This window comes from Copadichromis virginalis, linkage group LG14, assembly GCF_057382275.1.
Source record: "Copadichromis virginalis isolate Kocher_CV1m ecotype Utaka linkage group LG14, C_Virginalis_male_GT1.1, whole genome shotgun sequence".
Taxonomy (NCBI): Eukaryota; Metazoa; Chordata; class Actinopteri; order Cichliformes; family Cichlidae; genus Copadichromis; species Copadichromis virginalis.
In genome coordinates this window covers 41,619,849-41,636,704 of record NC_140631.1, presented here as the reverse complement: position 1 = coordinate 41,636,704, position 16,856 = coordinate 41,619,849, and the positions used below count along the sequence as shown (strand labels likewise).

General features: G+C 44.2%; 1 protein-coding gene across 1 annotated transcript; it reads left to right on the top strand.

Annotated features, from left to right (window-relative positions):
- The first annotated feature begins 8,713 nt into the window (after positions 1-8,713).
- On the top strand, positions 8,714-15,924 carry gmnc (geminin coiled-coil domain containing). The gene is made up of 5 exons (XM_085478889.1): positions 8,714-8,903; positions 11,365-11,538; positions 12,954-13,039; positions 13,604-13,720; positions 14,426-15,924. The coding sequence occupies exons 2-5, from the start codon at positions 11,406-11,408 to the stop codon at positions 15,371-15,373; spliced, it is 1,284 nt and encodes a 427-aa protein (XP_085335015.1). The 5' UTR covers positions 8,714-8,903; positions 11,365-11,405; the 3' UTR covers positions 15,374-15,924.
- Positions 15,925-16,856: the final 932 nt, after the last annotated feature.

Genomic DNA, 16,856 nt, shown 5'->3' with positions numbered 1-16,856 from the left:
ACAGTTTATGATTTATGAAACTGAACACTGTTAATGTTATCAATGTTAGCACTGATTAGTAGGTTTACAATGGAAGACACGTAGACAAATGATCAGTTTCAAACATGTCAGTTGTTAACATTACATCAGCTGTAGCTGCTTCTTATATAAACGTTTAATCACCCTGCTGTGTATCGTCATGAGAGGATTGGCCGTGTGGATGCTGCATGTGGCTTGGAGCAAAAAAAACATGCACAAAACGGCACAGTTTAAATGTTAAAGGTTGCGTTTGCAGCTTTGGTCACTGTTTTAACTGTAATTTAAAGTAAAGCTGAGATATTTGACTTGAAAAGATAGAAAACGGTGTACATTGCAAGTCTAAACTAAAAAGCTTCCATTGGCCACGATGAGGAAACGTACTGTAGATGTGCAAAAGTCTGCACTGACTAACATCCAGCCATGAAATGGGTGTAAATTCTTGGGTTCTCCAATAGTGTAGAAAAGAGCATCTTCTTCCTGTATTTAGTTTGTTGCTCTCCAACACATCCAGCCAATCAGTGGACGGAACATTCTCACGTGGTTTGCAGTTTGGCTTTTTGATTGGCTTGGAGTTCACCTGGATTTTCCTCTGTGTGAACAGAACCCAAACTACGAGACAAAGCTACGTTTAGAATAGAATAGAATAGAATAGAATCGCAGTTTATTGTGATTGTCATGTACATCGAAATGATGGGTGCTCCACACCAACTGTGCAGGAATAAATGACAAACAGGAGCACTTAGCACTTAGTTCCTCCTACACCGGGCGGCGCATCGGGCAGCTAGTGATCTCCATCGATGTCAGTCAGCAGCGACTGCTTCAGCTTCGTCCCAGACAATGTCGACAGTTCTCAGATCGTCCATGAATGTTCGACGTCATGTGGTAGCAAATTCTCAGGATTCGCCGCAGGCCACGTTGTTGAAGCACGTTCAGGTGTTGAATAATTGCACTTGTTGAGCGCCAGGTTTCACTAGCGTAAAATGCAGTAGCGAAGACGATAGAGTTCAGTAGTCTGATCTTGACCCTAACATTCAGGGTTAGGTTGGAGACGTCGCAGGACACCAACTGCCTTCCCTACTCTGGCGTCGACATCCCGATCAGAGACCCCGTCATTCGAGATGATGCTGCCAAGATATGTAAAATTCTCCACCTCTTCAGCACGTTGCTGGTTGGTTGTTGGGACCGGCTCTGCCATTGCCGGTCCCAAGCCCGGATGAGAAAGGAGGAGGGTTGAGCGTGGGGCTAGCAACCCCACCCTGTAAAAACTCCAACTGCTACGGAAACAGCAAGTGACAAACAGGAGAAATATGTATAATTAGGAGGAACATATAAAAACTATACAAACTCATCAACTGATTTGGGCGGGGTGATTCGATTAGCAGATTAGTCGACCAAACCCTGTTTGAGTGTGAGGCATGATTTCCAAACCTGCTGCTATGGGTTGCACATAGCTCAGTAGCCTAACTCTAACTCTTAGAAGGAATTTTTCAATATGAATAATTTCACTGGAAATATTCAATTCAGTAAGTTTCTAAATAACAGTGGCATCATTTAACCATCTATTAACCTCTTCATTTCAAAGATTTACTAAATATAATGTAACAACTTGAAAATTTGAATTCATTTTTTCAAAGTGAGGAAGTTAAACTGTTGAAACTAAAATCTGAAATTTCTCAGAACAGTTTGAGCTTTTTTTGCTTTTCTGTCTCCACTAAACGGAGACACATTTGAATGGTTCTGTGATCGTCTCCAGTGTTTAGAGAACAAACAGCATCGTGTTACAGCGATTCAGTTACACCACCTGAAACTGACTGACAACATACAGGTTTGCCTCATTTACAGGAGGATCAAATCTCCCCTCCTTTCAGCAACAGGAAGAACGCTTTGTACAAACGTTTAACACGCTTCAGTAGTGGCACACTTTCATTCACACACTCAAACACTTGCTGACCTCTTCTAATCAGCTCGCTCATACAGACGGCCAATCAGAGGGACTGCTGGTGCTGATGTCACCAGGTGTGTTGGTATATTGTTCTGAATGAGGGATCGGCACGCTGCCTGGGTGACACCTGACTCCTCTGTGCTGTTAGTGGTGTTTGGAACAAAAGCTGTCATTTTGACCTGTTTTTATTGCAGGTTGTTGAAATAAATGTGAAAAAACATCATCAAAGATAAATCGCAGATGGTCAAGACAAACATTACTGCGGGGTGATGTGCTGTCATGGCTCTTTATTCTTCTGAAACATAAATATGCTCTTATAGAAGATGATATCATCACTGAAAGTATGCTTTGTGTAGGAACCCTCACTTTCTATCTTTAGATGATTGATTTGATTGAAGGAAATTCTTTATTTTTCAACAAACCTTTAAGGAAGAGAATATGAGATGTTTTACCTCGAGCTGGTGCACAGGAATAACGTGAAGTAGAGTCATTCTGCATTGTGGGTCTGCTTAAACAGAAAGCAGACCCACAATGCAGAATCAGAGGTTGGAGTTAATAAACATAAACTAACCTTGATGACCCCTTTTTTTTACCTCGGTGTACACACACACACACACACACACACACACACACACACACACACACACACACACACACACACACACACACACACACACACACACACAGGTAATTGGAAAAATGGAAACATCAGGGAACACAGCTGGAACTAAAAAATGTAAAGATTTTAAATGAGGTATTAAATAAGATCAGATCTGGTGAAAACCTTCATATATACAAAGATCATCAGCATAAACAGATTTTGAATGTATTATAGTGAAACATGGAACCACCATGACCTCCACCTGCATCCTCCTGCTTCAATCAATCCTTTAAAGCACAGGTGTTGAACTCCAGGCCTCGAGGTCCGGTGTCCTGCAGGGTTTAGATGTGTCCTTGATCCATCACAGCTGATTTAAACGGCTAAATGACCTCCTCAACATGTCCTGAAGTTCTCCAGAGGCCTGGAAATGAGCTGATCATGTGATTCAGGTGTGCTGACCCACGGTGAGATCTAAAACCTGCAGGAAGCCTGGAGTTGGACACCCCTGCTTTAAAGGATGCAAACTTAATTTAGTTTAAAAACCCTGTTTCAAAAACGCTGCGCTGAATGTGAACAAAACTGCAACTTTACTTACAATAGAACATGAAAACATATCAGAAGCCTTTCAGACATTCAAACATTTTTGCTGCCCTTGAATTCAAAATGAGAGCACATTTTCCAAAAAACTGTAAAATGTCTTGATTTAAACATGTGATATATTTTCTGTCGTATTGTGAAATATTGGTTTATCAAGTTTACAGCGTGCATTCTTTTTCTGTGTTTTAGACAGCCTTCCAAATTTGTTGAATTTGACTTGCACAGCTCAAAAGCACTTTATGGATCAAGATAAACATCTGAAAGGTATGACATGATGCCTTCTGCTGTTCTGCAGAGACTACAGGCTGAATGTGTCCCTTAAACAAGTTGTGCTGTGTCCAGACCTGTGAGCGTCACTGAGGTTATTGATTGGTTGACTCCATTACTAACATAATAAGCGAACTTGTGTTAGAGAGGCATCGAAGCACGTGAAGCAGAGACGTCTCAACCGTTTAGATTTGAGCTGTTTCAGGTGATGTTACCGTCTATTCGCACACAAAGTGATTTTCATGTGTTAAAGACATTTGATTGCCAACCTGTCAGACTGATAAACTGATGTAATATGAGAACATGTTGCTTTCATGCAGGAGGTGAAGCAGCTGGTTGGTCCGCCTCAGAGATCAGAACCATGGGCGATCGAGGTTAGACGCCTGGAGGTGTTTCTCTCTCTCACAGGGCTTTAATTGGCCCTGAGCTGCCAGCAGGGCGCCATTGTGCACGTAAAAGAAGCTTAGCAGCACGAGGCCGGCAGCCAGCGACACACACACATACAGAGCTGTGTGTGTGTGTGATGGCCGGGTGTGATGTGTGTGTGTGTGATATCATGCATGCATGAATGTGTGTGTGTAACGAGGATATTACATGTCCTGTGTGTCCATGTTTGTGTTTTGAGGGGGGTAGTTAATGTGTGTGTGTGTCTTCAGCTTATCTCCACAGGAGACACTCAGGTTTAACCAGGCAGGTTAACACACACACACACACACACACACACACACACACACACACACACACACACACACACACACACACACACACACACACACACACACACACAGATTGATTTCTTTCCTCTCATGCAGCCATAAACGTGACCTCGAGCAGCGCGTTGGCCGTATTTCGTCCTGCGTTGGACGACACTCTCGTCTTTTTGCATCGCTCTTGTTCTTTCGAGCGGACTCGAGTCTCTGACACTCTTCAGTGGTCATTCACGGCCTCTGCAGCTCGCTATCAGTGCTGTTCACGTGCAGCTCATCTTTAAGTTTACAGCTCGTGGTCAGTTTGGACCTTATAAAAACTGCACTTGGGATTCTCCCTAACCCTCGTTCCAGAACAGCTGCAGTTCTTCTTGGACTTGGACTCAGTGTGACTGTTGCATGGAGGTTTTCAGGCTTTCATGCCTCCTGCAGCTCGTGCTCAGACATTCTCATTCCTGTGTGGTGTACAGCACAGACTCTGTGGTTTACGGGGACGTATGAGGGTCTGTGGTTGACGAGTGAAGGTTGTTATTGGTGTGGGAGTGTTGAAATGTGGTTTACGGTTCCCCGATTGTGGTCATGTCGATGGTTACCGTCTTGGGTGGGTTCACCGGCTTCTCCTGGATCCAGTTAAAACTTTTCTGAGTGAAGCAGCAGATTGTTTAATCACAGCGAGGTCAGATTCGGGTGCACCTGAGGTGGAGGTGGCGTCCAGCAGAGAACAGGCTGCTGGCAGTCAGGCAGCCGCCGCTGTTGTCCAACAAATCCTGCCGCCCGGCCCACTGTTATTAGGATCCCAGCAGGGAGGAGGAGTAAGGAGGAGGGTGGGCGGGATTTAACATCTGTCCCACTGAACCTGTGTGAGACCACCAGGTAGCCCACCTGTAGCCCTCCATACTGCCCTGCAGAGGGGTAATTATCAGCTAACTGCTGCCGCCACCGGAGACAGGTTGAAGGTGTTAAAAGCAGCAGACATTAAAACACGTGAGCTTTTCTTCACAGCCACACGTACACAAACACACACATCCTTCGTTCCTATGACTCTGAATACAGCCGACGTGAATCTGTCTAAAATCACATAAGTGTAAAATATTCAGTGTTTGCAGACGTCATCGTGACTCATGAATTATTTTATGTATTTCACTTTGTGTCTCTTCTTTTTTCCTCTTTGTAATTTTTTGAGTTTTTATGTTTTTGTTTTACATTTGTAGTTTTTTAGTTTTTTGTGCACCTTTGTTGTTGTCGAGTTGTGTATTTTTTTAAATTCAAACGCTCAGGTGTTCCAGGACTGAAGCTGAAGATCAGGTGCTGATGAAGAGGTTAACATGCATATTGTTAAAACACAAACAGCACTTGTTGCCTGGACCCTCACTGCTCTCATTAAAGACTCAAATAAATTTACACTGAACTGATGATGAAGCCGCACAGGAACCCATGTCAGAGTTTCAGTGCCTGGCTCAAAGACACTTCAGCAGACACCAAACTAAACCAGCTGGCTTCGGTGGGTCAGTAATCCTCCGACCTGCTGCCTGTCGGACGCGTGCTGGTGAGCTACGGCAGCCCGGAGGCTCAGCACGAAGGCCGGCTGCAACGGAGACACTTCAAAGAGGAGCTGAGAGGGCGACCTGCTGACCCACACTCCCAAACACACACACACACACACACACACACACATGCACACACACACATGCACACACACACACACGCACACGCACACGCACACACACACGCACACGCACACACACACACGCACACACACACACACACACAGCGCTGCTGACTTTAACGAACCTCTGACTTTTCCTCTGGTGCTACCACAAGGTGGATGTTTGTAGTTTCCATAGAAACCGTTGAACCACAGTTGTGATGAGCTCTCATCAGTGCGGAGGTCATCACAGAAAGATGCGATGCCACGATGTGTCATGATTATTAAAAATACAACGTTGATATTAATAAAGAGCAACTAAAGGAGCAGACACGAAAACTACAAACTAACCATCAACCCTGAGCTCGCGCAGACAATAAAAGATCATCTGATCCTCAGAAGGTCTTAAAATTACGTAACCCAAACCTCCGATGAACTACAACACACGACATATTACACCCTGTAATTATTCATTCAGCATGAGCTGAACCAAGAGTCCATCCTTACTCCATGAAGCTCAGAGGGGACACATACAACCTTTGAATTTCTTCCTCAAAAGTGGCCTAGAAGTCCAACCCACTGCCCGCTGTGCCACAGAGCCACACATGTTTGACAGCAGCAGGCTTGTACAGCGGTTGAGGGGTGAGGATTTCGGCTCCTCACAGTCACTGAGTGGACCACAAACTCCTCCGTATACCAGTGTGAGGCCATCTGTCCCACAGCTGATGACCCAAGCACAGCAGATCTGCACCAGAACGACTGAAAAAGAAAAGAATCAAAGTGCTGCAGAGCTCAGAGAGCTGTGCATGGACGAATGCCGCAAACCTCGATGAACCGAAGCAACGCTGTGAAGAGGAGTGGACCAGACTTCCTCCAGTGATGTCAGAGACCGATACAGTCAGACGCATCTCTGTTAATAAATGCTGAAATGATGGGCTGTCTTTGTTTGTATTTGAGTCGTTTCAGTGCTTGAGCTGATAGCTCCCCGGTGAGGGAAGAACATCCCAGCAGTATCTGAAGCTGTGATGGTGGATTTGGAACAGGTTTGTCACAATGTCCAACTCCTGGATCCAGATCCATTTTTTTCCAGACCCCACCTGTGATGCAACTCAATCCATAAATTTGGAGTTAATCTGACTGTCCTGTCTGTACTGGCTGCTCGTTTCACTTCAGCTTTTATTGGTTTAGTTTTGATCAGTTTCAGTGTTATTTTAAGTCATTATTATATTTTAATGATATTTTTCAGATGTCAGTAAATAAAATGACCAGAGCCTCAGCAGGTAAGCAACAATTATATAACACAACAGTTTTAGTTCTGCTTCTACTTTTTATTCTTAATTCAGTGAATAAAATGTTTGTCACGCCTAGTTTTAGTTTTAGGTTTTTCATTCATTCTGGGAAACTTTGAAATCTTAACTCTTAAGCTCCTTTAACTGCCTCCTCCATGAGTGTGCTGAACCTGCCCTCTCCTGCAGGCTCGGCATATGGCCACTGTGTTCACACTACTGCTATTTGATGAGCAGCAGGTCTGCTGGTGGAGCTCATTAACCCCCCAGCCTCCACCCCATCTACAAGTGCTTAACCAGCCACAAAAGCTGATGGGGAAAGTCATTTTTAATGGTTTAGCGGTCTCACAGCAGGGGTGGGGGAACAGATTTGTCCCTCAGCTGGTGGTGAAGAGCTGCCTGACGCTCATCGGAAGCCTGATCTTGACTTTCAAGACCAGAGTAAACGATCTGAGCCTGAGAGCCATTGCTGCAGCCGACCTCTGACCCAGCAGAGAGCTCAAAGGTCGCTGCATAATCTGCTGTATTGTACTCAAATAAAAATAAATCATGTATCTCCCCGCACCTCCTCTTTTTTTCCTCCTCCCTTTCTTCTTCGTCCCTCTTCCTCCGTTAATGTGTCACCTCGCTGGAATGCCGGTCTGTGAATTAGACTCCTAATTGTTGCTGCAGTTTAACAGACCTGCTGTCAGACTGCAGATTAACTCGTGTGTGTGTGTGTGTGTGTGTGTGTGTGTGTGTGTGTGTGTCAGTGATGAATCTCAGCACTAGCAGCTGCAGACAGGTTACACTTGCTCCGTCTCTGCAGTCAAACCTGTGAACATGCATCCTGGTCATGCCTAAATGCACTGAGCTGCTGCCGTGTGATTGGCTAATGAAAGGTTTGTCCTGAGGAGACCAGGTGAACAGGTGTACCTAATACCTAAAACCTGATCCATTCATCCATTTTCATTCCAACTCCATCAACCACATCTGAAAACATCTCTTCCCTCCCATCGCTCGCCTCCACGGCAGGAGCAGAAGTCTTAGTTATCCAGGACTGCTTAAAGACTGGGCCTTATGAGTGTCAAGCATCAGGCCCAGGGCCAGAACCGGCCCAGCAGAGACTCCAATGCGACCATCTGGACGACATTTTTAAAATATGAAAGAGCGCAAACAGTTTGGACTTCCAACTTTTAATTTTCATGATTTTTGTCCTGCTGAGAACAACCCCCGTACTCCCATTCACACCCCACCAAAGTAATGAGTAATAAACAATTAACGGACTGAAAGCTTCTCACCTTTTCTCTCTGGTCCCACTGCGACACTTTTACTACAGAAAAACACATTTTCTGTAATTTTACACATTTATAGCGCAAATCTGGCTGAGATTGTTTTCCTTTACTACAGCTGTGTTTCTTTAACATGTAGAAAATCTGACCCAGAGCCTTGTGTTTGACACCCCTACAGTATCACATAATGGTGTTTGCAGTCTGCCCACTGATCCTGTCACGTGTGGCTCTTTTCTGAATATTCCACAAAGTGCACTGAGCCCGCTTTCGCCTGAATGAATGAACTCAGAACTGGAGTTTTTCCGCGCCGTGCCTGCAGGGGGGACCCTCAGCTCCGTCCCGACAGCTGACTGCACAGACGGATCTGCACACGCACACCTGTCTGTGTGAGAGCTGCAGTCGGCTGCAGTCTGGCCGGACCCTCAACCGGGCATCGCGACATTTCAGCCCGTCACCGCTTCTTTCGGGACCCGAGCGAGAGTCCGCTGAGCTTCACGCGCAACACGCACTCCGAAAACCCGGGAAGACTTCTGCGCCCCGCGGCTCTCCTGCGCTCTGAGTCTCTGCAGGTAGAAAACACGATGAACACGCAGCTGCTTTAAAGTGTGGACTTTTTTAACGCAGGCAGGTGCAGTGAGAGGCGCAGACCGCAGCGGAGTTTTATTAAACAGGTTTATTTAAAAGGTTTGGGGGGAGCTTTGGACACAGCTTCATATCTGTGCGGTTAAAATGATTGTGCTTACTGAGAAAGGTGCAGTTATTTTAATCCAGTGTTCAGTTTTGTAACTATCCATTCTTATGCCGGTACTTTACACATTTAATGATTATAAGAGTTACAGTCAGGGGCGTTTCCAGGGCTTTTAAAAATGAGGGAGCCCACAGGAAGTGGGAATCTTTAATCAGAAATGTAAAAAAAGACTTATGAGTTGATTTTCATGCACTCATTCAGATGGATTACAAAGACTTTAAATACAGTGTTGTGTTAAATAAGAGTTTTACAAAGTAGTGAGAGTATTTTGACTAAAGTAACCCCCCCCCCCCCCACCCCCCATGGTTAGAGTCCATTTTCCCCTGAATTGTCTGAATTAAGAGATTCAAAGGGACACGGGGGAGTCTCCGGGCGTTTTTAAATGGGGTGGCACAAAAACCAAAACAACACAGTGGTGGGATTTCTGTTAAGCAACGGTTCTGCATGTAGAACATTAAATCTAATCAAATCTATAAGAAGCAGATCTCTGATGTTTTTTGAAGAGTTTCTGTGTAAAATATCTGAGCTCTATGATGCATGGCACACACTCGGTTAATATTTTACAAGGTTTTTGTTATATCTATGTTTTTTTAAATTATTATTATGAATCAGATCTGAATATGTTCAGAATGACAGTCATTCTGAACATATTCAGTAAAAGGACTAGATGCATTATCAGGGATTGTAACATCTCGTCCTTTTACTGAATATGTTCAGAATGACTGTCATTCTGAACATATTCAGTAAAAGGACTAGATGCATTATCAGGGATTGTAACATCTCGTCCTTTTACTGAATATGTTCAGATTGAACATCATGGCAGTCAGTGTACATGCAGTTAAAAAAGTAACAGAACATTAATGTATAAATGAAGTTAACCTTATATACATTAATTTTTACAGAGCCCCGCAGGGGACATGGGAGAAAAAAAAATTAAGACGGACTTTGCGAGATCTCGCAAAAGTTGAATTCCAACAATGGCGGCAGCTACTTAGTTGTAATTTTACTCTTTCTGGGTCACAAAATACACTTTTAAGATATTTTGAGGCATGAATGTAGCTGTGTAAACGTCAGATATCTGCTCGGTTTACAAGACATCACATATTTGCAAAAGTGCTCCGATGTTTTCGGAGATCTGACACCCACTAGCTCGAAGCTAACGGGAGGTCGAGACCTACTACAGCCGGGAGGAACACCGCTCTCCCGGCACATCGTGCCTCGACCTCCTGGTCGGCTTCGAGCTGGCGGCCTCCGAAGAATGCGGCTAAAACTTTTGTGAGATCTCACAAAACTTTTGCGAGATCCCGAGTTTGTTTTGCGAGATCTCGCAAAAGTCCGTCTTAATTTTTTTTCTCCCATGTCCCTTGCGGGGCTCCGTAAATTTTAGTAAAACATTACTGTGATATTTCAGAACTTAACTTTTTTAATTGCTTTCTATCCACAAGTAGCACACATGCTTGACAGGATGACAGGATTTACATATTTACATTTTGGGGGGGGATTATGGGTGATGGGGTAATAATTAAAGTGGACACTCTGGTTTGCAGAAGCGCTTTCAAAGGAAATAAACCATGAAGAAGGTTGTGATGGCTGCAAGAATATTAAAAACATGCACAGCATTGGGTGAAATATCTTCTAGTCCCTGCTGAACTGCCCCCAAAATTTAACGCTAAATATCAGATGATTTAGTTCCAGGTTAACTAAATCCAATTTATAAAGCTCCAATACTTGGATTTTATTTTAAAATGTTGTATTAAATTCATTTTAAGTGCAGAATGAGCTAAAAAACAAAACAAAAAAAGAACAACTAATTGGAGTGTGTGCACTTTTCCCATTGTGCATTGCTGCAGGCAGTAGTTTTACTGCTCCTGTTTTGTGATCTGTGACCTGTAGGGGCATTTGTTGGCTCTATTTTTCATGGTGAGGAGAAAAGATGTCTTCTTTTCTGTAAGAGTAGCCACACTACTTTAGGTACATTTTTTATTCTCAAAAACAGCCTTGCAGTTTCTGCAGTCCCTCTTGTTGCCTGTAGGGGGCAGACAGCATCACTGAATAAATGTTGTACAGATATCTCAGTGTTCAGGTGTCCATATACTTTTGCGTTCTGAAGTGTTGATCATCACCATATCAACACTAGTCTGAACCTCAAACAACTCTTTGAAACCGTGAGCCAAAGTGTGGAGCAGCTAACGTGTCCCCACAAGGATTAAACAGCCCCCACAAAGATAGATACACAAGTATAAAAACACACTCCCTCCCTCCCTTCATTTGTTTCTCTGTAGGGATTCCCCGTCCTTCTCCATTTCTTCACCATCACCATCTCATGCTCCAGGCCCTGGCTCTCGGCCCAGACACTGTTGACTGTTCCATGGAAACCCTGGCCTCTGTTTGGGTCCATGACCCCGTTGACCTCAGCGACCTCGGAGAGCAGCGTGACGAGTCATCGCCCGAATGGGGTGAGTCCAACTAACAGCATCAGATAGTAACAGTTAGTGAGAGGCCGAGGATGCAGAAGGCAGCTGTACTCTGCTGACTGCGATGTATTCTTCATGGAAGGAATTATTCTACATTTCTATAAATGCCACATTCAGCAGAGTGAGAATCAGCGAGCTGGAGGATCATTCATCAAACACAAGAAGCTCCCGGCATGTTCAACATGAGCGATCTGTCTCAGCTCTCTTTGCTGCAGATGGAAACATCCAGAACAGTTTATATTAAGATTCATCTTTTAATTTTCTCAGGCTCTTCTTTCTCCAAGAGTCCAATTTGTCAAGAATGCCCTGCCCTGGTTTCTCCACACTGCAGCTCCTCTAACGACCACTAGATGCTGCTGATGTGAAATCAGAGCCTCAAGACCAAAAACCAAGGGCTTTATAACCATCCACGCATTGTTGTGAAGACTTTTAATAACAATTAAAGGAAGTTTCGATGTGGTAGAAGTGAAACCAGTACTGATGAAATGGAAGAAACCTGCATTCTTACTAATGGCCAGCAGGGGCAGCTCCTCTGGTTTAAATAGAAGTGTCATTATATAGAAGTCTCCATCCATCCATCCATCCATCCATCTTCATCCGCTTTATCCGAGGTCGGGTCGCGGGGGCAGCAGCCTAAGCAAAGAGGCCCAGACCTCCCTCTAGAAGTCTATGAGGATAAAAGCCTTCTGCTCATTTATGGTCGCGGCAGTTGGTTTCAAGTCCTTTTAAATCCAACGTGTTTTAAATTAGGGTCACATTAGAGTCAGCTCAAAGTGAGCCATGGTTTACCATGCGAATGAAAGGTCAGCCCCGCCCCTCACCTGTCACATCTGGTTTCAAAAAGCTAAGATAGCGGCAGCTAACACATGAATTATACTTCTGTGTCAGAATTACGCCGTAATTAACCGGAACCTTCTATGTAACCTGATGTGCACCTCCAGAGAAATGTAACTAGACGTCGGGTCGGTGCATACCACAAAGACTTGAATGTCGTGCAAGGTTGTGGTGTAGGAGAAAAATGAGTTTCTGGTTACGTCAGTTAGGACCCAGATTTCCTGCAGAAGTCTAAATCAAGCTATCAGTCCTCAGTTTGAGGATTTAAAATTGGACCTCAGCAACTAATGGGTGGTCTCACAGGTGGAAGCCTCTGGGCCTGAAACATTAAGACAAATCTATTTATTTGGTTATGTGGACACAAGTTTCAAAAGAACCAAATCTCTAATGCTCAGCTGGAGGTTGCTCCAATCTTGAGCATACACTCCTGTGTTAAAATGTAATAAAAAGCCTACTCTGACTTTGAGAGCATGGTTTTGAATCCAGAACTTCAGCCGGGCAAATAGTCTGACTAAATCCTCCACTGCCACCAGTTTAAAGTCTGCTGTGTGTCTTCCTCTCAGAGTCTCATTGTGTCTTTGACTCCACGCCTCCGGCTGCTCTGATGTGGACGGAAGATCTCTCTCCTCACCTCCAGAGAAACAAACAGGTACCAACAGGTTCTCACATTTAATTTATTATTGTTTTAGTGCACACGAACTACAGTTAGCTCAGCAGCTGAGGTTAAACATGGAGTGCAAAAGACACAACCTGACCCTCAACGTATAGCAGTTCCTTTTTGTCCTTTTTGAGTAAGCTACTGTAACACTTCTTATTTCAGCTGGTACACTGTGAACGTAAACATCTAGCACGTCTAACTGACAGCAATATTTGTTAGAGAGCATGCACAGGGTCAGAAATGAGTCCATCAGAGGGACAGCTCAGAGTCAGAGAGGCTGAGATGGTTTGGACATGTGCAGAGGAGGGACAGAGGATGATGAAGATGGAGCTGCCAGGCAGGAGGAGAAGAGGAAGACCTCAGAGGAGGTTCATGGATGTAGTGAACAAGGACAATGCAGAGGGTTGGTGTGACGGAGGCAGATGATCCGCTGTGTATTCAGTAAACCGTAACACATTTCAAAAGAACCGGTCGATGTGTGCCACTGAACCTCTGCAGTTCATATACCCGCGTCCTTATAATCTGCATTGCTGTGATGTGATTGTATCCTTCCAGCTCCAGGACACTCTGCTGCAGAGGGAGGAGGAGCTGGCCAGGCTGCAGGAGGAGAACAACAAGCTCAGAGCATTCCTCAATTCCTCCTTTGTGAGAAACCTGGAACAAAAGGCAAAGGTCCGTGCAGCATCAGACGCACTGACAGCAATAAGACAGAAATAAACCAGCAGTCTAAACAAAGACACTCAGATCTTCATCTACTGAGCTGAGAGTCATAAAGACATATTTCACGTGTCCTGGGTGTGCCCGGGGGATTCTCCTTGTTAGTCATAGCCCCCCAAAAAGAGAAAAAATAACTTGCCTAGGAGAAACTAGTTAGACGCCCAAACCACTTTAGCTGCCTCCTTTCGATGTGGACGCTCTAGTCTTCCAAATGGCCGACCTCCTCACCTTATATCTAAGGCTGAACTGCTTGTAACGCCTATCTTGTGGTCGTAGTTGAAGGTAGGAACTATTCAGTAAACTACCAGGTATGCCCTCAGCCTCAGCTCTCACGTTAACACAAAAACTGGTATGGGTCCACATCACTGCTGACTTCATACCAACCCTATCAGCCTTCAGATCCATCGTCACCTTGTAGCTCTAACATGAATATGTTTTGTACAGAAGTAGAAAAATTATGTAAAACAAATTATGCCAACTGAAACATTCAGACACTGTTAATGAAACCATTGATCACTAATCCTGGAGACATCTCAAGTCTTTCAAAGTTCACTTTTATATCAGTCCAAAATGTCTTTTGCTCTATCAAAGCATTAAATGTTTTCCACCGATAAAGAAGATAATAACACACTGCTGTTATTCTGTCCTTGTTTCTTATAGAAACTAACTGCTGATGGGAGGAGGAAGCTGAAGAGAAGCCTGGCTTGCTTTGACAGTTTCTGTGGGGATCAGCGAGCGCCCCCCCAACAAATCAGCAAAAGAGTCTGCAGGAACCTCACTGCCCAGTTCTGCTCGGAGTCTTTAGAGACATCTGCTTGCTCAGAACCAAACCTGGACCTCTGGGTCCTTCGAACTCTGGGACTGAAGGATCGGGACACCATCGATACATCCGAGGAGTCCTCCTCTGAGTGGAGCCTCAGGAGTTTGGTTTACGATACTGCCGTCAATCCATCCTCATTCCCAGAATGCAATCCCAACTCTTCTTTCGGCCCTCCTGTCATCATATCCACAGATACTTCAGTCCACAGTTACTGTCAAAGAGCAACACATGGAACCAGCTGTAGGTACAGTGCTGCTGAATGCCAAGAAGCAAACTGTGAAAATCCTCCTGAGTCAGCTTCAAACTGCCCAGACGACTTCACTGCCACTCGAGTGAGCACACATTACGAGTTTCCTGAAGCCACGACCAGGACCTACAGCGCCCCGTCTGCTGAGACCTGTTCTCTCACTGCCTTCAGTCAAGTCCAGACTTTGGAGGGAAATCCTGCTGACCATCACTCTTACTGGTCTTCACTACAAGAAACCCAGACACCATCACAAGACACGATCCAGTTCAACCCACCAGCGGAAAGAGGCTTCCCCACCCCCGTGTTGCCTTCAGGTGCAGACCAACCCAGGAGTTCTGCTAGTGGCTTCATTCCAACGAGCCCATGTCATCCTCCGGCAGCACCACATACGCCTCGCAACCGGACAGATTTGGCATTCAGCATGTCCCTCAGTCCGTCCAGCAGCGTCAAGACCCACAGCTTCCCCCAGGGACAGGCCTTTGTCAGAAAGGACGTGGAGGGCCGGTGGAACTTTACCTGGGTTCCCAGACAAGAACCGTAGGAAACCAGATGGTCCTTACTCTGAAAGACAATCAAAAGCCTCACGTTGTCTTACTGCATAAACATCTCAGGCTGATCCTTTAGAACAGCAAGTTCAAGTGGACTCACTATGGCTTTTAGACAATGTTCTGGACTGAGTATCAAAAAATGCCTTGAAGGACCCTAAGATTAATCTTGAAGACCACACGGACAGATGTTTAAACAGCTCAGAGACCTTTGTCCTATGACAGCTTGAAGGAAAACCTCTTTAAGTCGCCTTTATGATGCCTATATTAATGACGGTTACTTGATTGCATTCTGTTTACTCAATAATCCAAAAGCTAAGAGTACAGTAGCAACTGGAAAAGAAAAACACGAGCCTGAGCAACCAAACCATTTTATTAAGTATAGATCTAATAAAAAAACATAATCTTAACTTAATGAAACATTCAAATTAACAAAACTGCCTAAAATAACACCTGTATGCGTTTAGTCTGTATTTGAAACTGCCACATAAAAATAATAGTACTGAAACTTTTGCTGCTTTGAGTCTGTATTTTCTACATACATATATGTGTATCACATGAACGTCAGTGAGGGACCAGAGCCATTATGACCAGATGACAAGTTCATTTCTGAAATCTTGTTGGCTCCTGCGAGTTAGCTGAGGACCTACTGACTATGGTTCAAGAGGGACTTTTAAATGGACCACGGCATTGGAAATGTGCTGAAGCCAACATTAAGCCCTGGGGCTGGAAATTAAGCCAAATCCAAAGTGCCCAAAACTGCAGTTCCTCTAATGTCCACCAGAGGCTCCAAAACTGAGGCAGTGGTAATAAAAACTGAGAGAGGCCGACAGTGATCACTGACTGTTTTTAGGGGCTTGTTCAGATTCAATAGAACAACATACAAAGCATTAAAACATGTTATAAACACAACAACGTTAATAAACACAGAGCAGTATTCATACGTCATCACTTAAAGACTGTCATGTTAAAATGTCCAACATTACAGCAGAAATAAACATTATAATTCCCTCGAAGCACAGGCAGACGCAAGTGGTTTTCTGTCACTGGTTTATTTGAAGACTTCTCTCCAAAGCCACCGTGAAAACTATACAGCATTAACAAAATAAAACTCAGCGTAAGACACAGCAGTAAAAACACTGCACAACAAACACTATAAATAAATACCTTGTTGGCTGCATGCTGCAAAAAGGGAATTAGCCGCCGTTCTTCTGAGGTTTCCTTTAACGGTTTAACCGTGTGTAGTTAAAGTCCACTTAACATGTCTTTCAATAAAAACCATCCTTTCTGCGCGCTTACAGGTGTTTTTCTTCGTTCTACCCAAAGAGGAAACTAGCGCAACTTGTAAGCGAACTTGACTTTCAAAATAAAAGCACCAAAACGTTGACTACAAAAAACAAACAAAGTAATGTACAGCTTAAACAATTTACAATCATGACATGGATCTTGACAAGATAAAAAAAATAATCCAAATTATAT